At 44.9% G+C, this 23,352-nt stretch overlaps 1 protein-coding gene across 2 annotated transcripts in view; it reads left to right on the top strand.

Annotated features, from left to right (window-relative positions):
* The first annotated feature begins 5,564 nt into the window (after window positions 1–5,564).
* Window positions 5,565–23,352, top strand: part of LOC124012699 (type II inositol 3,4-bisphosphate 4-phosphatase-like) — a 235,042-nt gene continuing 217,254 nt past the window's right edge. Inside the window, exons 1-2 of one of the 2 annotated variants that reach the window (XM_046326579.1) lie at window positions 5,565–5,849; window positions 14,745–14,789. In XM_046326579.1, coding sequence (XP_046182535.1) covers window positions 5,747–5,849; window positions 14,745–14,789 — 148 coding nt within the window. In that variant the 5' untranslated portion in view covers window positions 5,565–5,746. The remainder of the gene's footprint in view (window positions 5,850–14,744; window positions 14,790–23,352) is intronic. The other variant, XM_046326580.1, reaches the window with a different exon arrangement.

Here is a 23,352-nt window from a genome sequence, read left to right as displayed (position 1 = left end):
CCCTGTATATAGCTCTACAGTGATCTGGTACTCCCTGTATATAGCTCTACAGTGATCTGGTACTCCCTGTATATAGCTCTACAGTGATCTGGTACCTCCCTGTATATAGCTCTACAGTGATCTGGTACCTCCCTGTATATAGCTCTACAGTGATCTGGTACCTCCCTGTATATAGCTCTACAGTGATCTGGTACTCCCTGTATATAGCTCTACAGTGATCTGGTACTCCCTGTATATAGCTCTACAGTGATCTGGTACTCCCTGTATATAGCTCTACAGTGATCTGGTACCTCCCTGTATATAGCTCTACAGTGATCTGGTACTCCCTGTATATAGCTCTACAGTGATCTGGTACTCCCTGTATATAGCTCCAGTGTTCTGGTACTGGTACTCCCTGTATATAGCTCCACAGTGATCTGGTACTGGTACTCTCTGTATAGAGCTCCACAGTGATCTGGTACTCCCTGTATATAGCTCCAGTGTTCTGGTACTGGTACTCCCTGTATATAGCTCCACAGTGATTTGGTACTGGTACTCCATGTATAGCGCTCCACAGTGTTCTGGTACTGGTACTCCCTGTATATAGCTCCACAGTGATCTGGTACTCCCTGTATATAGCTCCACAGTGTTCTGGTACTGGTACTCCCTGTACATAGCTCCACAGGGATTTGGTACTGGTGCTCCCTGTATAGCGCTCCACAGTGTTCTGGTACTGGTACTCCCTGTATATAGCTCTACAGTGTTCTGGTACTGGTACTCCCTGTATATAGCTCCACAGTGTTCTGGTACTGGTACTCCCTGTATATAGCTCCACAGTGTTCTGGTACTGGTACTCCCTGTATATAGCTCCACAGTGATCTGGTACTGGTACTCCATGTATATAGCTCCACAGTGTTCTGGTACTGGTACTCCCTGTATAGAGCTCCACAGGGATTTGGTACTGGTGCTCCCTGTATAGAGCTCCACAGTGTTCTGGTACTGGTACTCCCTGTAGATAGCTCCACAGTGTTCTGGTACTGGTACTCCCTGTAGATAGCTCCACAGTGTTCTGGTACTGGTACTCCCTGTAGATAGCTCCACAGTGTTCTGGGACTGGTACTCCCTGTAGATAGCTCCACAGTGTTCTGGTACTGGTACTCCCTGTAGATAGCTCCACAGTGTTCTGGTACTGGTACTCCCTGTAGATAGCTCCACAGTGTTCTGGTACTGGTACTCCCTGTAGATAGCTCCACAGTGTTCTGGTACTGGTACTCCCTGTAGATAGCTCCACAGTGTTCTGGTACTGGTGCTCCCTGTATATAGCTCCACAGTGTTCTGGTACTGGTGCTCCCTGTATATAGCTCCACAGTGTTCTGGTACTGGTACTCCCTGTAGATAGCTCCACAGTGTTCTGGTACTGGTGCTCCCTGTATATAGCTCCACAGTGTTCTGGTACTGGTGCTCCCTGTATATAGCTCCACAGTGTTCTGGTACTGGTGCTCCCTGTATATAGCTCCACAGTGTTCTGGTACTGGTACTCCCTGTAGATAGCTCCACAGTGTTCTGGTACTGGTGCTCCTGTATATAGCTCCACAGTGTTCTGGTACTGGTGCTCCCTGTATATAGCTCCACAGTGTTCTGGTACTGGTGCTCCCTGTATATAGCTCCACAGTGTTCTGGTACTGGTACTCCCTGTAGATAGCTCCACAGTGTTCTGGTACTGGTGCTCCCTGTATATAGCTCCACAGTGTTCTGGTACTGGTGCTCCCTGTATATAGCTCCACAGTGATCTGGTACTGGTACTCCCTGTATATAGCTCCACAGTGTTCTGGTACTGGTACTCCCTGTAGATAGCTCCACAGTGTTCTGGTACTGGTACTCCCTGTAGATAGCTCCACAGTGTTCTGGTACTGGTACTCCCTGTAGATAGCTCCACAGTGTTCTGGTACTGGTACTCCCTGTATATAGCTCCACAGTGATCTGGTACTGGTACTCCCTGTAGATAGCTCCACAGTGTTCTGGTACTGGTACTCCCTGTAGATAGCTCCACAGTGTTCTGGTACTCCCTGTAGATAGCTCCACAGTGTTCTGGTACTGGTACTCCCTGTATATAGCTCCACAGTGTTCTGGTACTGGTACTCCCTGTAGATAGCTCCACAGTGTTCTGGTACTGGTACTCCCTGTAGATAGCTCCACAGTGTTCTGGTACTGGTACTCCCTGTATATAGCTCCACAGTGTTCTGGTACTGGTACTCCCTGTATATAGCTCCACAGTGTTCTGGTACTGGTACTCCCTGTAGATAGCTCCATTCTTGTATATTTTACTTTATTCTTCTTATTAGCATTTCACTGTAAAGTTTACACCAGTTGTATTCGGCGCATGTGACTACACAATCTCTCTCTCTCTCGCACATGCGCACATGCACACGCACACGCACGCACACACACACAAGGATGAATACACTCACAAACTCTTAAATGAACACATTCAATTCCCAACCCAATCCAACTCACATGAAGACACACTCAGAGACACACACACACCTTGGCCAGTCAATGAGGTGTTTGTCGAACGATGCTGGAAGTAGCTCAGTTAATAATAATGAGCTGGGGAGCACACTCTATCTTTATCCTTCTCTCTATCCCTCTGTCCTGTACCAACCTGTAGTACTTGCTGGAGCAGTTGTCATGCTACACCCTCCTCAGAACCGTTCCCCAGCACTGCACCATCCTCAGAACTGTTCCCCAGGCCTGCAACATCCTCAGAACCGTTCCCCAGCACTGCACCATCCTCAGAACCGTTCCCCAGCACTGCACCATCCTCAGAACCGTTCCCCAGCACTGCACCATCCTCAGAACCGTTCCCCAGGCCTGCAACATCCTCAGAACCGCTCCCCAACACTGCACCCTCCTCAGAACCGTTCCCCAGCACTGCACCATCCTCAGAACTGTTCCCCAGGCCTGCAACATCCTCAGAACCGTTCCCCAGGCCTGCAACATCCTCAGAACTGCTCCCCAACACTGCACCCTCCTCAGAACCGCTCCCCAACACTGCACCATCCTCAGAACTGTTCCCCAGGCCTGCAACATCCTCAGAACCGCTCCCCAACACTGCACCCTCCTCAGAACCGTTCCCCAGCACTGCACCATCCTCAGAACTGTTCCCCAGCACTGCACCCTCCTCAGAACCGTTCCCCAGCACTGCACCATCCTCATAACTGTTCCCCAGGCCTGCAACATCCTCAGAACCGCTCCCCAACACTGCACCCTCCTCAGAACCGTTCCCCAGCATTGCACCATCCTCAGAACTGTTCCCCGGCACTGCACCCTCCTCAGAACCGTTCCCCAGCACTGCAACATCCTCAGAACCGTTCCCCAGCACTGCACCATCCTCAGAACCATTCCCCAGCACTGCAACATCCTCAGAACCGTTCCCCAGCACTGCAACATCCTCAGAACCGTTCCCCAGCACTGCAACATCCTCAGAACCGTTCCCCAGCACTGCACCATCTTCTCTCATAAAAAAAACCACAGGGATATCCAACACAGCTATTCCCCTGGTCTTTCTCTCTCAATTTCAATTTCAATTTCAATTTAAGGGCTTATTGGCATGTGAAACATATGTTTACATTGCCAAAGCAAGTGAAATAGATAATAAACAAAATTTAAATATACAATAAAAATTAATGGTGGACTTTACACTTGCAAAAGTTTCAAAATAATAAAGGCATTTCAAATATCATATTATGTATATATATTCAGCGTTGTAATTATGAGCAAATAGTTAAAGTACCAAAGGTAAAATAAATAAACATAAATATAGGTTGTATTTACAATGGTGTTTGTTCTTCACTGGTTGCCCTTTTCTTGTGGCAACATCTTGTTGCTGTGATTGCACACTGTGGTGTTTCACCCAATCGATATGGGAGTTTATCAAAATTGGATTTGTTTTCAAATTCTTTCTTTTGGTTCTGTGTAATCCGAGGGAAATATGTGCCTCTAATATGGTCATACATTTGGCAGGAGGTTAGGAAGTGCAGCTCAGTTTTTGACCTCATTTTGTGGGCAGTGTGCACATAGCCTGTCCTCTCTTGAGAGCCAGTACTGCTTTCAGCGGTTTTTCTCAATAGCAAGGCTATGCTCACTGAGTCTGTACATAGTCAAAGCTTTCCTTAATTTTGTGTCAGTCTCAGTGGTCAAGTGTTCTGCTACTGTGTACTCTCTGTTTAGGGCCAAATAGCATTCTAGTTTGTTCTGGTTTTTGTTAATTCTTTCCAATGTGTCAAGTAATTATCTTTTTGTTTTCTCATGATTTGGTTGGTTCTAATTTGTGTTGCTGTCCTGGGGCTCTGTGGGGTGTGTTTGTGTTTGTGAACAGAGCCCCAGGACCAGCTTGCTTAGGGGATTCTTCTCCAGGTGCATCTCTCTGTAGGTGATGGCTTTGTTATAGAAGGTTTGGGAATCGCTTCCTTTTTAGGTTGTGTTAGAATGTAACGGGTCTTTTCTGGATTTTGATAATTAGCTGGTATCGGCCTACTTCTGCTCTGCATGCATTATTTGGTGTTTTACGTTGTACACGGAGGATATTTTTTCAGAATTCTGCATGCAGAGTCTCAATTTGGTGTTTGTCCCATTTTGTGAATTCTTGGTTGGTGAGCGGACCCCAGACCTCACAACCACAAAAGGCAATGGGTTCTATAACTGATTCAATTATTTTTTAGCCAGATCCTAATTGGTATGTTGAATGTTATGTTCCTTGTGAATGCATAGAATGCCCTTCTTGCCTTGTCTCAGATCCCTTCACAGCTTTGTATAGGTTACCTGATGGTTAGGCAAATCTCTCTCTCCCTCTCTCTGTCAATTAAATTAAATTCAAAGGGCTTTCTTGGCATGGGAAACATATGTTTACATTGCCCAAGCAAGTGAAATAGTTAGCAAACAAAAGTGAAATAAATAAATAATAAATACCTCTAAGACTCACTATGTACTACAGTTGCACGCATACTTATACTCTCTTTCCCCTCCTCCTCTTTCCCCTCCTCTCTCTCTCTCTCTCTCTCTCTCTCTCTCTCTCTCTCTCTCTCTCTCTCTCTCTCTCTCTCTCTCTCTCTCTCTCTCTCTCTCTCTCTCTCTCTCTCTCTATGTTTTCATGTGCTCTACCGTATGCATCTGCTAGCCTCACATGCTGCATGGCAGATCTCCCATAAGGAGCTCATCAGTCATGGTCTTGTTAATTGCCTTTCTTAGAGAAAAACAGAGAGGGAGCGAGAGAGAAAGGGGAGGGAGAGCGAGAGAGGAACACACAGGGAAAGAGAGAGTCCCCTGCTGCATTGTCTGGATCTAGCTGTGGCAGTGTGTTAGAGGGAGAGAGAGGAGAGAGAGAACGTCAGCGTCCCATCCTGCCTCCCTCCACCAGTCTAGTCTAGGTGCTCCATCTGACAGCACAAGATTGATGGATTGAGCTGTTTATCGCACCTAACATCAATTCTGTCCTGCCTTCTCTTTCATTCCCTGCCTCAGTCCCTCATTCCCTCCCTCCCACCCTTCCCTCCCTCCCTCCCCACTCTTGGACCCCCACTTCCCTCTCTCCTCCGTTTTTAAAGGCGTATTTTATGCTGCCAGAGAGAGCGGCACGACAGTGAGAGAGTGAGAGACGATCCTATCTGCCTCAAAGCCTTTCGCAAGGATTCGCGAGGAAGCGCTAGCCGGGACTGAGCTGGACTGGACCGTGGCATTCCTTGGAGGAGGAGGAGGGAGAGCCGTGGATATGGAGGACGGTGGGACACGGCACCTCGGCCATGAGTGCAGGGTGGATATGATGGAAGAGGAAGGGGAGCCGCTGACCGGAGGAGATGGACTGACCGGAGCTGGTGAGCTCTACATTTACTGTAGATCATAGGCAACTCCAGGCTTCGAGTGGCCAAAGTGCTGTCACCCCCCCCCAAATAATTAAACTAATTGCGTTCTAAACTGAAGATCCTGATTAGTTGATTATTGGAGTCAGGTGTGTTAGCTGGGGCTGGGGCAACAGTGTGACACCAATCAGGCCCCTGAGGACTGGAGTTGGCCTTCCCTGCTGTAGATACAGCTTTCTTCTCTCTTTAGTTCACTCACTCGTCCTTAGAATGCTGCTCCTTCATCCTCTCCTCGTTCTCGCTGTCTATCTCGTTCTCTTTCTTTCCCCCTCTCCTATATGCTTTCTCATTCATTCTCTCTCTGTTTTCCCTTTACCTGTGTCCTCAATTATCCTCCTCCATCCTCCACTAACCTCCACTCCTCATGCTCCACTTCTCTGCATTCTACCCCTCTGGACACAACTAACGTGAAATAAATAGAACATGTTACCATGTCATTGAATTTAGGTTCAAAGTTGTGTGAAAACAATACACAATGTCCTTACTTTGACGACTATTTTCAAATCCAGTTTTCCACATTGATTCGTTTTCACGTTGAAAACAACGTTGTTTACTGGGCCCATCCATACGTAAAATGTATGCAGGCCACTTTGGATAAAAGAGTCTGCTAAATAGCATATATTAATATTAGTATTAGTATTTTATATTATATAGTGATTCAATCATTTTTTTGCCCAGTGGTTAGATTTGTTTGTCTGAAGCTTATTGACATACATGATTGTGTGTGTGTGTGTGTGTGTGTGTGTGTGTGTGTGTGTGTGTGTGTGTGTGTGTGTGTGTGTGTGTGTGTGTGTGTGTGTGTGTGTGTGTGTGTGTGTGTGTGTGTGTGTGTGTGTGTGTGTGTGTGTGTGTGTGTGTGTGTGTGCGCGCGCGCGTGCGTGTCTATGCCTACGCTCTCAGAAAAAAGGATATGGCTAGTATTGTTCCCTGGGGTAGAAAAAGGTAAATGCACAATGTACCTTCAAAGGTACACATAATGATTTCACATGGTATTGTTCGGTTCCTTTTAGGGTACCGCCCGGCATGCTCTATTGCAGGGGGATTTTCAGAATTGTTTGATTCAATATGTGTGTTTTTTCATGCAAATTGATTGATTGATCGTATGCTACACAAAGATAAATAACACATATGTTTCTAAACTAATCCAATTTGTTAGTAGTTGGACTCCTTGCACCCGTTACTGAGATTGTTCCCATTTAGATTGTTAATCAATTTGTCAGTCATTCTAAATGCACCTTTTTTATATCCCAACTCTGGCTGATTTCCAATAGGAATTAAAAAGCACTTTGCAAGCCAGTATAATATGACTTGCCTGATGTGGCCTGCAATCCAACAGTTTCAGATCACTGTGATGGGGTAAAAATGGACTGTTAAAGTATGGCCTTATGATATATGTAATGTACTGTCATTAAGAGTTTAATTTCAATAATAACATTTTCACTTATACCATGCATGAATGCAACAACCATGTCTCTGTCACTAGCAAACACAGTCATGGGTGGTACTGATAACTCTAAAATGAATCTGAAAGGCACCCTGGGAAAAAAATGAAACTACGGTTTTACACCCTAAAGTGTTTTAAACAACACCCCAGAACCTTTTAAGAGGTACATCTTTGCCACTTAAAAGGAACCATTATTGGCTCTTTTAAGGTACAAACTGCAAGGGTACAATTATGTAGCGTTTGTACTCCTTTAATTACGACCAAATGTTTTTCTTGGTGTGTGTGTGTGTGTGTGTGTGTGTGTGTGTGTGTGTGTGTGTGTGTGTGTGTGTGTGTGTGTGTGTGTGTGTGTGTGTGTGTGTGTGTGTGTGTGTGTGTGCGTGTGCGTGTGCGTGTGCGTGTGTTAAGGATCCTAAAACCACCGTGTGGGCCAAACTGTTGTCACGAATAAGCTTTGGCAGAGGCAAAATACATCTCCCATGGTCATCACTCCAGGTGCATGATAATGAGATAAGCGTTGATTTCAGTGGTGGCACTCAGCCTCCATTCTGTCTCCTCCTGGGGCTGATGCCATGGCTCTTCAGGAGGACAAATACTGCAGTGTTGTTAGCATCATAGCACGCTAAACTCAGATGTCTTCCCTGAAGGGTAACAGCCAGTGATTGAAGCCTTTCTGAAAATGAACGAAGGAACAAGGAGCTCACACACACACACACACACACACACACACACACACACACACACACACACACACACACACACACACACACACACACACACACACACACACACACACACACACACACACACACACACACACACACTCTCTCTATTTCGTTCCACTCCTCATCACAGCTTATGGGATCATGGGATGTTTTGAAATATATGTCAAAATAAGATAATTTCCTATCAAGTAAAGCTCTTTTCCCCCTCATCCTCCCTCCAGCCCAACTTTAAGTGGGTGTGTAATCTGTACTAATGAACACCTCTGCCCTTAACCTGGCACCCTATTCCCTTTATAGAACACTGCTTTTGACCAGGGCCGTACGTATCCTATCCCATGTAGGGAGTAGGGTGCCATTTGGGACGCAGCCGTTGAATACCTCCGTTTTTGTTTTCTAAAAGTGCGGGGGGGACGGAAGAAGAACGTAATTATAGAGCTACAGCGTCACAGACAGGTTGACAACCTCCCATTACCAATCACAAGGGGAATTTGTTTCTCTTGTCGCTGGGTTGACGTAGAAGATAAGAGGCGGTGGGAACAGCGTTGGGTGAGATGAGACAGGCTTGGCGCGTTCAGGTCACCTAGACTAGAGGGTTTGGTATTCATTGCGCCCACATGCTCTACATCAAAAGTCTAAAAGAGGTCAAAGGTCAGAATCCATTATATTTTTGACCCTGACGGACACAGTTTTGAACAGTCACCTGTATGAATCATATCAGCATTGACTATACTCATGGGCCTATGTTATCATAGTTTCTGTAAGGCGTGCGTACTGGCGGTAGAGAAGTCAGGCGCAGGAGAGCAAAGAGACAACGGCACAGTTTAATGATAAAAATCACTGTGAACAAAAACAATATATACAATGGGACAAAAACCCCAGACATAACATGCACAAGCACTTACAATAAACAATACCGGACAAGGACATGTGAGGACAGAGGGTTAAATACACAACATGTAATTAATGGAATTGAAACCAGATGTGTGGGAAGACAAGACAAAACAAATGGAAAATGAAAGGTGGATCGGCGATGGCTAGAAGACCAGTAACGTTGACTGCCGAACGTCGCCCAAACAAGGAGAGGGACCGACTTCGGAGGAAGTCGTGACAGTTTCTGGCGCTATAAGCTGCATAATGGTGTTACAAGCAGGATGTAGCTTACAGTTAGATAACCTCATTATCAATCCATTATGACCCAAGCTGTGAATACACAAATCCACCTTTAGAATCTAGGACTTGGACCTTTACTGGTCTGGATGTTACCACTTTAACCCTCTGACATCTATCCATCCCTCCTGGTTCACCAGTCGAAAACCACCTCATTAACATGCAACTTAACTGTTTCTCGCTGCTTCATTAAACATAGGTGACAAATCCTTCCACCACCATTAACTGTCTGTCCTCTCTCTAGTAGATCCCAGGGCCTTAATGTGACAGTAACTCACTCTCCCCATTGTACCACCACTTACGGTTATTGGGCCTTTTGTTCAAACATCAATCTAGTCAGGTGTGTGTCGGCAGCAGGCCGCGCTAGCTGCTGTCGTTCTGGTGATTGAATCATCAGCATAGTCCAGGTGTTCTTCTATAACGGCAATTTCTCCGGAAAAAAGGAGAGACGGCGAGAGATTTTTTTTCTCCCAAGTTTCAAATCCCACTGAGCCCTCGGCAGGCAGTGAATTATGGGTAATGCGTTCAATGCATTCCCCTACTCCTAGGTAAATGATATTAAAAGAAAAAAACATGACTGTGTCTTGGGCCCGGCCCCTTAAATGTAATATCTATTCATGAAAGGGATAAGCGAGGTGATTAAGATCGTCGTAACAACGGCTGCAAACCCACGCCTGGGCTTTTCCAGGCTTCTCCTTCCCAGGGAATTGCTTCATTTTCTCACCACGTGGCTTCTGCTCGCTCGACACTCTGCAGGGGATGTAGGTGCGTGCAAGGTGGGAGGTATGGAGGGAGGGAAGGAGGAGGAATTTCTCTGGCATCATTTTGTGAGAACTGTGAATGAGCAGCATTCCCACGTGGGTCTTCCTCCCGAGTTCCGACCTCCGCCTTCCCACTTTTCTCAGAGTTACGGGCTCAGGACTCTGGCCCTAAGTGGTAAACATGTAGGAAGGGGAGGAAAGAGAGATGAAAGAGAGAGAGAGGAGGGAGGTTAAATGAGCATCTGCGAGACATAGACCCCCCCTCCCACAAGTCATTGGAGGTTCATTAGGGTTGTCGTCCCAGAAAAATCACCTTGTGCACTTCAGAATACATTACCCCCTCCTTTCCCTCCCGCTCTCCTCCCTCCTCCCTACACCAGAGCTATTATTTCTAGATTCATATCAAACGTATCACAGATGGGCACACCTCATTTGGCGTGGCCCCCCTCCGGTGTGTGTGTGCCAGTCTGTGCAAGTGTGTGTGTGTGTGTATGTGTGTCTGATTTGAGTGTATGCATGCCTGCATGTGTGTGCATCTCCAAGGACCCCCCTCATTGGTCTATTTCCATATTTATGGTGCCAGAGGAGTAGCGTAGGTTGCACATTATACTGCACCTGTGTTTCTCTGTCTCTCCATGCTAATCCAACACACTGGAGTTGGGTCACCTGTTAGTTTATCAACTAGTCTAGTCTACACACCTGGCTAATTCTCTCCTGGTGCAATTAGAGTCAAACTAATTAGGAATTTGTTTTGCCGCGGTTGGGTCAATTCAATTCCAGTAAGGGGTCAATTACATAGTCCCTGGTAGTGGAAGCTGGTACAGCTTTGCAGGTGCATGGATTCTGTTCTCTATTGATGCATCATTTTGTAATTTGGTGTACAATTTAGAGGCAAGTCAATATCACCTTGGATAGTTGTGGCCACATCTTGACTTCAACAGTGAAAGTAATATCTCGACTTTCTAAAATCTCTGTTGGCCTACAGTTGAATTATATGGGTTAGTCCTGTAGACCTACAGTTGAATTATATGGGTTAGTCCTGTAGACCTACAGTTGAATTAAATGGGTTAGTCATGTCGACCTACAGTTTAATTAAATGTGTTAGTCCTGTAGTGTCAGGACCCGGTTACAAACCCGGGTCTCCGGAGTGAGAAACAGTCACTTAACCAACTGAGCCACGAATAGTCAGCAGAACCCAGAAGATGAGGCAGACACAGCAGTACTTGAGACGGTGTATTTAATGAAGTAAAAAGTAAGTTCTTCAGGAAAACATGTAACTCCACAACCTCAAAAGGAATTCCACAAGAACAAAGGTAATCCTCCAAGACAAAAAGGTAAATCCACAAGGTGGAAGGTATAGCACAAAAAGCCTCAAAAAATACTCAAAAACAAACAAACAAGAACAAAAAACAGAATTCCACAAGAGAGTCCACCGGGATCAACAAGAGTTCACAGAGAACTAGGGCTGGGTGCTAACATACAAACACAGAGCAAAGGACTGAGGAAAACAAAGGGTTTAAATACAATCAGGGGAAACGAGGCACAGGTGCAAATAATAATGGGGATCAAGGGAAAACAAAAGGTCAAAAGGCACAATGGGGGCATCTAGTGACCAAAAACCGGAACAACCCTGGCCAAATCCTGACATGTAGACCTACAGTTGAATTAAATGGGTTAGTCCTGTAGACCTACAGTTGAATTAAATGTGTTAGTCCTGTAGGCCTACAGTTGAATTAAATGGGTTAGTCCTGTAGACCCACAGTTTAATTATATGGGTTAGTCCTGTAGACCTACAGTTGAATTAAATGTGTTAGTCCTGTAGACCTACAGTTGAATTAAATGTGTTAGTCTTGTAGACCTACAGTTGAATTAAATGGGTTAGTCCTATAGACCTACAGTTGAATTAAATGTGATAGTCCTGTAGACCTACAGTTTAATTAAATGTGTTAGTCCTGTAGACCTACAGTTGAATTAAATGGGTTAGTCCTGTAGACCTACAGTTGAATTAAATGTGTTAGTCCTGTAGACCTACAGTTGAATTAAATGTGTTAGTCCTGTAGACCTACAGTTGAATTAAATGGGTTAGTCCTGTAGACCTACAGTTGAATTAAAGGGGTTATTCCTGTAGACCTACAGTTGAATTAAGTGGGTTAGTCCTGTAGTCCTACAGTTGAATTAAATAGGTTAGTCCTGTAGACCTACAGTTGAATTAAGTGGGTTAGTCCTGTAGACCTACAGTTGAATTAAATAGGTTAGTCCTGTAGACCTACAGTTGAATTAAATAGGTTAGTCCTGTAGAACTACAGTTGAATTAAATAGGTTAGTCCTGTAGACCTACAGTTGAATTAAATAGGTTAGTCCTGTAGACCTACAGTTGAATTAAATAGGTTAGTCCTGTAGACCTACAGTTGAATTAAATAGGTTAGTCCTGTAGACCTACAGTTGAATTAAATAGGTTAGTCCTGTAGACCTACAGTTGAATTAAATAGGTTAGTCCTGTAGACCTACAGTTGAATTAAATAGGTTAGTCCTGTAGACCTACAGTTGAATTAAATAGGTTAGTCCTGTAGACCTACAGTTGAATTAAATAGGTTAGTCCTGTAGACCTACAGTTGAATTAAATAGGTTAGTCCTGTAGACCTACAGTTGAATTAAATAGGTTAGTCCTGTAGACCTACAGTTGAATTAAATAGGTTAGTCCTGTAGACCTACAGTTGAATTAAATGGGTTAGTCTTGTAGAGAGAGTTGCTGATTGGTGGAGTGATTAGAGCCCTGTGAGGTATAGAGAGCTATATAAAGTGGCTGATTGGTGGAGTGATTAGAGCCCTGTGAGGTGGAGAGAGCTATATAAAGTGGCTGATTGGTGGAGTGATTAGAGCCCTGTGAGATAGAGAGAGCTATAAAGTGGCTGATTGGTGGATTGATTAGAGCCCTGTGAGGCAGAGAGAGCAGTGAAGTGGCTGATTGGTGGAGTGATTAGAGCCCTGTGAGGTAGAGAGAGCAGTGAAGTGGCTGATTGGTGGAGGGATTAGGGCCCTGTGAGGTAGAGAGAGCTTTTAAGTGGCTGATTGTGATTGGCTGTCCCCTATGGTAAAGTGATGCAGAGAGGGCCTTGAGCAGCTCAACAGCTGCCATTGTCCCATGATCCCTGACAAGGGTATTTTCTAATCACCTTGCTTACAGACTATTCAAGTTTCATCACCAGTCATTTACATTTCCGTCATTTAGCAGTGGGTCACTGTAGTATGATGTTATTAACATGTCACATAGTCTTAATGTCTAAACACCAGTCATGGTAGTATAACCAGCGGTGGAAAAGGTACTCAATTTGTATACTTGAGTAAAAGTAAAGATAACTTAATACTCAAGTAAAAGTTAAAGTCACCCAGTAAAATACTACTTCAGTAAAAGTCTAAAAGTTTTTGGTTTTTTACTTAAGTATCAAAAGTAAAAGTATGAATCATTTAAAATGTCTTATATTAAGCAAACCAGACGACACAATTTGTTTGTTTTTTAAATTTATGGATAGCCAGGGTCATAGTTCAACACTCAGACATACTCTACAAATGAAACATTTGTGTTTAGTGAGTCCGCCAGATCAGAGGCAGTAGAGAAGACCAGGGATGTTCTCTTGATAAGTACATGATTTAGACAATTTTCTTGTCCTGCTAAGCATTCAAAATGTTTGACTTGTGATTATAGCTAACGAGTGATTACTGATAATAAAATGAGTTAGTAACCTAATGATATGATCTGTCTTCGCTAGAAGTGTGCTGTGTTTGTAACACCCAGCCTATACATCAAGACGTGTAGAGTACCCACGCCTCATTAGCCAGGTTGACGATGCTGGGAGAGAGGACAATTCTGCCCAGGCACTGCGGAACGAGGATGAGGGGGTGCGTGTGTGTGTGTGTGTGTGTGTGCGTGTGTGTGCTTATGAGTGTGTGTCTGTGTTTCTGCTTATGTGTGTGTTTGTGTTGCAGAGAGTGTGTGAGTTTCTCCCTTGGCACGTGGCCCTCCAGGTATGGTGGTGAGCTCATGCCTCGATGATACCCGTCATACTGGCATCAGATGGTGGGTACAAGCGATGGCTCCCCCCCTCCCCACCACCCAGCCTCCTCCATTAGTTCCCCATCGGGGTGGTTGTGGGGAGGGGGGAGCTGGGCATTCAGGGCGATGGATGTCGGGGAACTCTGGCTGTGACACACGTCGCAATCGGATAAATAGATTGCAGCCCGTTTGCATAATCTAAAGCGAACCGGGCCATCAATCACACGAGGCGTTTCGGTCCGAGCCGTTACAATAGCCACAGTGTTAAACCTCTCTGAAGACATATTGTGTTGATGATGGGGGAAGGTATTTTTCCATGCTTACTACCATAGAGTGAATGGAAAGACTGGCACTGAAGTGTTGGATTTTATTGCCTTTCATTTGGGTTTCATTTGGAGGAGAGGTGCCATGCTCGTCGACCTCGTTAAAAGCCTAAATGAAATGGTCGTAGAGGGCATAGTGGTTAATATGGAGATGAATGGGTATTTGATAGATGGTTTTGCCCTTTGCAGTGAAATGTGTGTGTGCGTGTTTCGGTGTCTGTCCGTGTTTTTTTTTTCCGGTGTGTCTGTCGGTGTGTTTCGGTGTCTGCGCGCCTGTGTGTGTGGTGTCTGAATTATCTCAGATTATACATTTTTCATGAGTGAACAGCTTTGTATTCTCTCTTAATGATCTTCCCCTCTCTCTGTCTCTGTATCACAGGTGTCATCCTGATTCCCAAGCTGCCCCATGTGGAGTTCAGCCTGGGTAAGTGTCTGTTCTTCTCCCTCTGTTCTTCTTTTTCTTCTTCTTCTTCTTCTTCTTCTTCTTCTTCTTCTTCTTCTTCTTCTTCTTCTTCTTCTTCTTCTTCTTCTTCTTCTTCTTCTTCTTCTTCTTCTTCTTCTTCTTCTTCTTCTTCTTCTTCTTCTTCTTCTTCTTCTTCTTCTTCTTCTCTGTCCTTCTCACTCTGTTCTTCTCTCCCTCTCTGTTCTTCTTCTCCCTGGTCTTCTCTCTGTTCTTCTTCTCTCTCTGTTCTTCTTCTCTCTCTATAATTCTCATCTTATTCCATGCCACAGGGTTCCAATTTCCCCATGTAGTCAGAGCTCAGATAGCCAGACACATCCTATTATCGACATGACGCCGCTATGAGACTGGTCAAACATACACATGCACACACATAGACAGACGGACGGACGGACGGACGGACGATAGATCAAAGACTAGACATACTTCTTCCTGACTGTCTCACAGTAGAGTGGTTATGGTTCTTCTTCCTGACTGTCTCACAGTAGAGGGGTTATGGTTCTTCTTCCTGACTGTCTCGCAGTAGAGTGGTTATGGTTCTTCTTCCTGACTGTCTCACAGTAGAGGGGTTATGGTTCTTCTTCCTGACTGTCTCACAGTAGAGTGGTTATGGTTCTTCTTCCTGACTGTCTCACAGTAGAGTGGTTCTGGTTCTTCTTCCTGACGGTCTCACAGTAGAGGGGTTCTGGTTCTTCTTCCTGACAGTCTCACAGTAGAGTGGTTCTGGTTCTTCTTCCTGACTGTCTCACAGTAGAGTGGTTCTGGTTCTTCTTCCTGACAGTCTCACAGTAGAGTGGTTCTGGTTCTTCTTCCTGACGGTCTCACAGTAGAGGGGTTCTGGTTCTTCTTCCTGACTGTCTCACAGTAGAGTGGTTCTGGTTCTTCTTCCTGACGGTCTCACAGTAGAGGGGTTCTGGTTCTTCTTCCTGACAGTCTCACAGTAGAGGGGTTCTGGTTCTTCTTCCTGACAGTCTCACAGTAGAGTGGTTCTGGTTCTTCTTCCTGACTGTCTCACAGTAGAGTGGTTATGGTTCTTCTTCCTGACAGTCTCACAGTAGAGTGGTTATGGTTCTTCTTCCTGACAGTCTCACAGTAGAGTGGTTCTGGTTCTTCTTCCTGACAGTCTCACAGTATGGGGTTCTGGTTCTTCTTCCTGACTGTCTCACAGTAGAGTGGTTATGGTTCTTCTTCCTGACTGTCTCACAGTAGAGTGGTTATGGTTCTTCTTCCTGACTGTCTCACAGTAGAGTGGTTATGGTTCTTCTTCCTGACTGTCTTACAGTAGAGGGGTTCTGGTTCTTGTTCCTGACTGTCTCACAGTAGAGTGGTTCTCGTTCTTCTTCCTGACTGTCTCACAGTAGAGGGGTTATGGTTCTTCTTCCTGACTGTCTCACAGTAGAGTGGTTATGGTTCTTCTTCCTGACTGTCTCACAGTAGAGGGGTTCTGGTTCTTCTTCCTGACTGTCTCACAGTAGAGTGGTTCTGGTTCTTTTTCCTGACTGTCTTACAGTAGAGGGGTTCTGGTTATTCTTCCTGACTGTCTCACAGTAGAGTGGTTCTGGTTCTTCTCCCTGAATGTCTTACAGTAGAGGGTTCTGTTTCTTCTTCCTGACGGTCTCACAGTAGAGGGGTTCTGGTTCTTGTTCCTGACGGTCTCACAGTAGAGTGGTTCTGGTTATTCTTCCTGACTGTCTCACAGTAGAGTGGTTCTGGTTCTTCTCCCTGAATGTCTTACAGTAGAGGGGTTCTGGTTCTTCTTCCTGACGGTCTCACAGTAGAGTGGTTCTGGTTCTTCTCCCTGAATGTCTTACAGTAGAGGGGTTCTGGTTCTTCTTCCTGACGGTCTCACAGTAGAGGGGTTCTGGTTCTTGTTCCTGACGGTCTCACAGTAGAGTGGTTCTGGTTATTCTTCCTGACTGTCTCACAGTAGAGTGGTTCTGGTTCTTCTCCCTGAATGTCTTACAGTAGAGGGGTTCTGGTTCTTCTTCCTGACGGTCTCACAGTAGAGGGGTTCTGGTTCTTCTTCCTGACTGTCTTACAGTAGAAGGGTTCTGGTTCTTCTTCCTGACTGTCTCACAGTAGGGGGTCCTGGTTCTTCTTCCTGACTGTCTCACAGTAGAAGGGTTCTGGTTCTTCTTCCTGACTGTCTCACAGTAGAGTGGTTCTGGTTCTTCTTCCTGACTGTCTCACAGTAGAAGGGTTCTGGTTCTTCTTCCTGACTGTCTCACAGTAGGGGGTCCTGGTTCTTCTTCCTGACTGTCTCACAGTAGAAGGGTTCTGGTTCTTCTTCCTGACGGTCTCACCGTAGGGGGTTCTGGTTCTTCTTCCTGACTGTCTTACAGTAGAAGGGTTCTGGTATATTAATGTATATTTTATACTTCTGTAATGGGAGAGTTCTATTTTTGGTCGATGCATTGTTGCCCATGACAGGTTTCACTGTGACGATGTCTGACAGGGTGGGTTATGGGAATCTTAGCTGCAGCGCTCTGAGGAGGGGGAAGAGGTACATTGGCTTGACCACCCCCCAGGCATTGGAAAATGTGTTACCAGTAAAGCCAGTGTATTTTCCTGACCAGGTGATATAACCAGGTAAAACTGGGGTCCAGAGTTTTTCCTGGTCAGGTCAGTTGTCCAGGACAACTCCTGGCCCTAGTTATTGGGTCTGAGTGTGTAACTCTGTAACTCAGTCAAGTCATTATTTAAATGGAAATGTGTCTCTGCTCATCAAAGATATTGTTTTCATCCATTTAATCTGTTATAGAGATAATAAAACGCCATATTAATACACATCATTGTTGTAGATTTAAAACAACAACATATGGACATGTTTTCCTTTCAACACTTTGGACATTTCTGTCTACCCACAATGCCTGCTGAGCAGACCAGCAACGTGCAGCTGGCCAATCAGATTAGACAGATTATCTGCAGTTAAGGACCGTGTGTGTGTGTGTGTGTGTGTGTGTGTGTGTGTGTGTGTGTGTGTGTGTGTGTGTGTGTGTGTGTGTGTGTGTGTGTGTGTGTGTGTGTGTGTGTGTGTGTGTGTGTGTGTGTGAGAGTCTATTAGTGTACACACACACACAGTGTACAAACAAATATATGGTGGTCTTGGCCTGTTAACCATTGTACTGCATAACACATTTAATTTAAATGACAATAGAATTGACTGGAGTAGAGCTGAATAAATATGCACTGTGAGTCTTTGTGTCGTGACGCAATGCTTCTCCAGAGGTTGTGAAGTGGCTTCTGTTCTAATGTAAATGTTCTGGAACAATGGAGTCAATCTGCTGGACAGCTGCAGAGGAAAGGGTGACATGTTTGTATAATTGCAGTGGTTGTGTGTGTGAGTGTGTGCGCATGCAAGCGTGTGCGTATCACTCTGTCTGTGTGTGTGTGTGTGTGTGTGTGTGTGTGTGTGTGTGTGTGTGTGTGTGTGTGTGTGTGTGTGTGTGTGTGTGTGTGTGTGTGTGTGTGTGTGTGTGTGTGTGTGTGTGTGTGTGTGTGTGTGTGTGTGTGTGTGTGTGACGGCCTACTACATCGGCAAGACGCCCCCCCCCCATCTTCTTCCTTTGATCCATCAAACTGTAAATACCAGTTTTGTTTACCTCGTCTTTAAATTACATGTGTATTTTATTCAATTGCCATTCACCATTTTGACTGAAAGGGCTTTTGTTGCTCAGGGAAAACATGATTATCTGGAAGCTCTTAGCTTGAGGTACATGTGTTTTTATTGATAGAGGCTGGCAGTTCTTTTATTCATGCCTTCCATTTCTCTCTCGCTTGATTGATACATGAAATGATATTGCCAGAAGGACCAGGAATACATCCATTGAAAACTGCAAAGAAAAGGAGTTTCTTGGTAATCCTTGAAAGCTGAGGGCTCTTCGCCTACCTGGGGTTCAAGCTACAGTATATTCTTGGAGCATAAAATGATAATAACAAAAACAGCCACCCTGTTTTAGTACACAGCTGAGTGATGTGGTTAGGAAATTGTAATCCCTCTCAAATTCATAGACTGACAGTGTGAGAGAGATTCACAGACCCCAGACTGCACCTTTAAGGGCAAGCCATTGAGCTGAAGGGCAGTTTGGCTGAATAAAGCTTTGCCAGTAAGCGTTGAGTACATTTCATAACGGGATGAGATGATTCTAGGTTCGATCTTGGCTAATAAAAAATCAACGGCTTGGCAATGATGTCGATGGTTCAGCAGGTCTCGTATCACAACAAGCTAATCACCCGTGACAAATAAAACAATGATTCCAGCCAAAATGATTTCTTTCTGGCTCTAATTATCAATTACCATCAGAGTGGGTGATTTAGAGAAAACGGTATGAATAAATTGTTCTTTGTGCGTTTTACTCCACCCGGCTGGAATGTCTTCTCACTTTAACCGTACGAAGAGAAGGTTTCTGACAAGCTGACATGCTCAAATCAAATCAAATGTATTTGTCACATACACATGGTTAGCAGATGTTAATGCGAGTGTAGCGAAATGCTTGTGCTTCCAGTTCCGACAATGCAGTAATAACCAACGAGTAATCTAACTAACAATTCCAAAACTACTACCTTATACACACAACTGTAAAGGGATAAATAATATGTACATAAAGATATATGAATGAGTGATGGTACAGAGCGGCATGGGCAAGATGCAGTAGATGGTATTGAGTACAGTATATACATATGAGATGAGTATGTAAACAAAGTGGCATAGTTTAAAGTGGTTAGTGATACATGTATTACATAAAGATGCAGTAGATGATATAGAGTACAGTATATTCGTATACATATGAGATGAATAATGTAGGGCACATATGTCAGAGTCAAGGCCCGCGGGCCACATCCGGCCAGCGAGAAGGTTTTTTACGGCCCCTGGGATGATCTTGATTTATTATTAGAACCGGCCCGCAGACCGCAGCAAGCCGGCAGCCCGCAGATCTTTTACACGCACCAATACTACATTTCCCACAATGCAACGGTGACGCACCGAGCAGTAGGCTGCTTCATTTCAATATTTATTGGCACAGCAGTTGTCAGCATCACAGTAAAATTAACTTTCAGATACCCATCAAAAATGGCAAAACGGAAGGTGGACACTGAGAACCGGGGTTTCAAACAAGGTGGGAGTCGGAGTATTTGTTCACGGAGGTAGCTGGAAAACCTGTGTGTCTTCTGTGTGGAGAAAGTGTGGCGGTACTGAAAGAGTATAATCTGAGACGACATTATGAAACGAAACACGCGGACAAAAACAAGAATATGGACATGGAACAAAGGCTACAAAAGGCAGAGGAATTAAAACGAGGCCTCAAATCTCGACAGGCTCTGTTCAAAAAAGCCAAATCACAAGGCCAGGCTGCTGTCAAGGCCAGTTTTATTTTGGCAGAAGAGATCGTTAAATCAGCCCGGCCATTTACGGAGGGGGATTTCATCAAAAACTGCATGATTAAAGTTTGTGACGAAGTTTGCCCAGAAAAAGGCAACTCTTTTTAAATGTGAGTCTGAGCAGAAACACCATTGCCGAGAGAGTAGACCAGTTGTCCATCAATCTAAAAGAGCAGCTTGTGAAAAAGGGAAAAGATTTCATTGCATATTCCTTGGCTGTGGATGAGAGCACCGACATTTCTGACATTGCCCAGTTGTCAATTTTCATCCGCGGAGTGGACTCCAGCCTAAGCGTGACAGAGGAGTTTTTGGCTTTACGTCCTATGCATGGCACAACTACGGGGCATGATTTGTATGAAGAGGTGTCAAGATGTGTAAATGAGATGGAGCTGCCTTGGGAAAAACTCGTGGGTTTGACAACCGACGGAGCACCTGCGATGTGTGGACACAGGAGCGGACTGGTGGCGAAGATACGGGAAAAGATGCAAGAGGAAAACGCGACAGGTGAGCTGACAGCTTATCATTGTATCATACACCAGGAAGCGTTGTGCGGTAAAGCCTTGAAAATGGAGCATGTAATGAGCATCATCACGCGCACAGTTAACTTTATCAGAGCCAAAGGTTTGAATCACCGCCAGTTCAAGGCATTTCTGACGGAGTTAGAAACGGAGCATGGTGATTTGCCTTATCACACAGAGGTGCGATGGCTAAGCCAGGGAAAGGTGCTTCAAAGATGTTTCGAGCTTCGTGAGGAGATTTGTCTGTTCTTGGACAGCAAAGGGAAAGACACAACACAACTCAGAGACGAAATGTTTCTGTGTGAAATGGCTTTTCTGTGTGACATTACGAGTCATCTGAATGCAATGAACTTGCAGCTGCAGGGTCGGGATCGTGTCATCTCTGATATGTACAGTACAGTGAAGGCATTTAAAACCAAACTGACTCTGTGGGAGACGCAGATGCGGAAAGAAAATTTGAGCCACTTTCCCAGCTGCCAGACCATGAAAGAGAAGCTCTCTACCAGTGCGTTCCCGAGCGCACAGTTGGCTGATAAAATAGGTATGCTTGCCGCTGACTTTCGACGCCGATTTGCTGACTTTGAAGCACAAAAAGCAGGTTGGAACTGCTCGGTAACCCATTTGCTGTTGACGTGGAAAGCTCACCACCAAACCTCCAAATGGAGTTGATTGACCTCCAATGCAATGATGCACTGAGGGCAAAATATGTGGCAGTGGGTGCTGCGGAGTTCGCCCGTTTCCTCCCCGACACAATGCCCCAGCTGCGCATCCAGGCTGCTCAAACGTTGTCTATGTTTGGCAGCACATACCTGTGTGAACAACTGTTTTCTTTGATGAACTTGAACAAAACATCACACAGAAGTCGACTTACTGCTGAACACCTCCACTCAATTCTGAGGATTTCCTCAGCTCAGAGCCTTACCCCGAACATTGATGAACTTGTGGAAAAGATGGGACACCACCCTCAACCTCAAACAAGTGAACATTACTGTGCAATCACATATTTAGAGTTTTTACTCAGTTCAAGTTTAAAAGTTCAAGTTTAATATTTGTTTTCACTGCATGTTACTTCTCCTTAAACAAAGTGTTGTTTTTGATTAATAGATTTTTGCACTTTATTTTATTGTATTTCAATCCAATTATATTTTTACAATATTTCAGTTGAGTGGATGATAGAAAATTGCTATTATTGTTTTTTTCTTTGAAGTAAATTTAGCCCACTTTTGCTAAAATAGAAAATATAGGCTACTGATGGTGCCTTGAATACCGGTTTCTTTCATTTAATGTTCATGTTATGGGGATTTTTATATAAAGGAAATTTGTCTTTTGTGTCTGTTGAAAATTAAAGATTACTGACAGAGACATAAGAAAATATTGCTTTATTTATCTGATCATATTGGAATATATTTGTTAGGTTTTCAGTAGGTTCAATTAGGTTCACTAGTGTCATGTTTTGTCATTAATTATCATGTCTTGTCCCTGTGCTTCCCCTTCTATTCGTTTCCCTCTGCTGGTCTTATTAGGTTCTTTCCCTCTTTCTATCCCTCTCTCTCCCCCTCCCTCTCTCACTCTCTCGCTCTCTCTTCTCTCTATCGTTCCGTTCCTGCTCCCAGCTGTTCCTATTCCCCTAATCAATCATTTAGTCTTCCCACACCTGTTCCCGATCCTTTTCCCTGATTAGAGTCCCTATTTCTCTCCTTGTTTTCCGTACCTGCCCTGTCGGATCCTTGTCTATATTCACCGTGCTGTGTCTATGTTTTGCCCTGTCGTGTCGTGTTTCCCTCAGATGCTGCGTGGTGAGCAGGTGTCTGAGTCTGCTAGGTTCAAGTGCCTTCCCGAGGCAACCTGCAGTTCTTGATCAAGTCTCCAGTCTGTTCTCGTCTTTACGAGTAGTATTATGCCTTTTGTTTTGTTAAGTATCTTACTGGATTAAAAACTCTGTTTTCGCCAAGTCGCTTTTGGGTCCTCATTCACCTGCATAACAGAAGGATCCGACCAAGGAATGGACCCAGCGACTACAGAGGCTCGTAACACTGCCGTCAAGATCCAAGGAGCCATGCTCGGCAGACACGAGCAGGAATTGTCTGCTGCTCGCCATGCCGTGGAGAACCTGGCCGCTCAGGTTTCCGACCTCTCTGGACAGTTCCAGAGTCTTCGTCTCGTGCCACCTGTTACTTCCTGGCCTGCCGAGCCTCCGGAACCTAGGGTTAATAACCCACCTTGCTACTCCGGGCAGCCCACGGAGTGCCGCTCCTTTCTCACCCAGTGTGATATTGTGTTCTCTCTCCAACCCAACACATACTCTAGCGAGAGAGCTCGGGTTGCTTACGTCATTTCACTCCTTACTGGCCGGGCCCGAGAGTGGGGCACAGCTATCTGGGAGGCAAGGGCTGATTGTTCTAACAATTACCAGAACTTTAAAGAGGAGATGATTCGGGTTTTTGACCGTTCAGTTTTTGGTGGGGAGGCTTCTAGGGCCCTGGCTTCCCTATGCCAAGGTGATCGATCCATAACGGATTACTCTATAGAGTTTCGTACTCTTGCTGCCTCTAGTGACTGGAACGAGCCGGCGCTGCTCGCTCGTTTTCTGGAGGGACTCCACACAGTGGTCAAAGATGAGATTCTCTCTC

The sequence above is a fragment of the Oncorhynchus gorbuscha genome, linkage group LG24, assembly GCF_021184085.1.
Source record: "Oncorhynchus gorbuscha isolate QuinsamMale2020 ecotype Even-year linkage group LG24, OgorEven_v1.0, whole genome shotgun sequence".
In the NCBI taxonomy this organism is placed as follows: Eukaryota; Metazoa; Chordata; class Actinopteri; order Salmoniformes; family Salmonidae; genus Oncorhynchus; species Oncorhynchus gorbuscha.
This window is presented reverse-complemented; position numbering and strand designations above follow the sequence as displayed.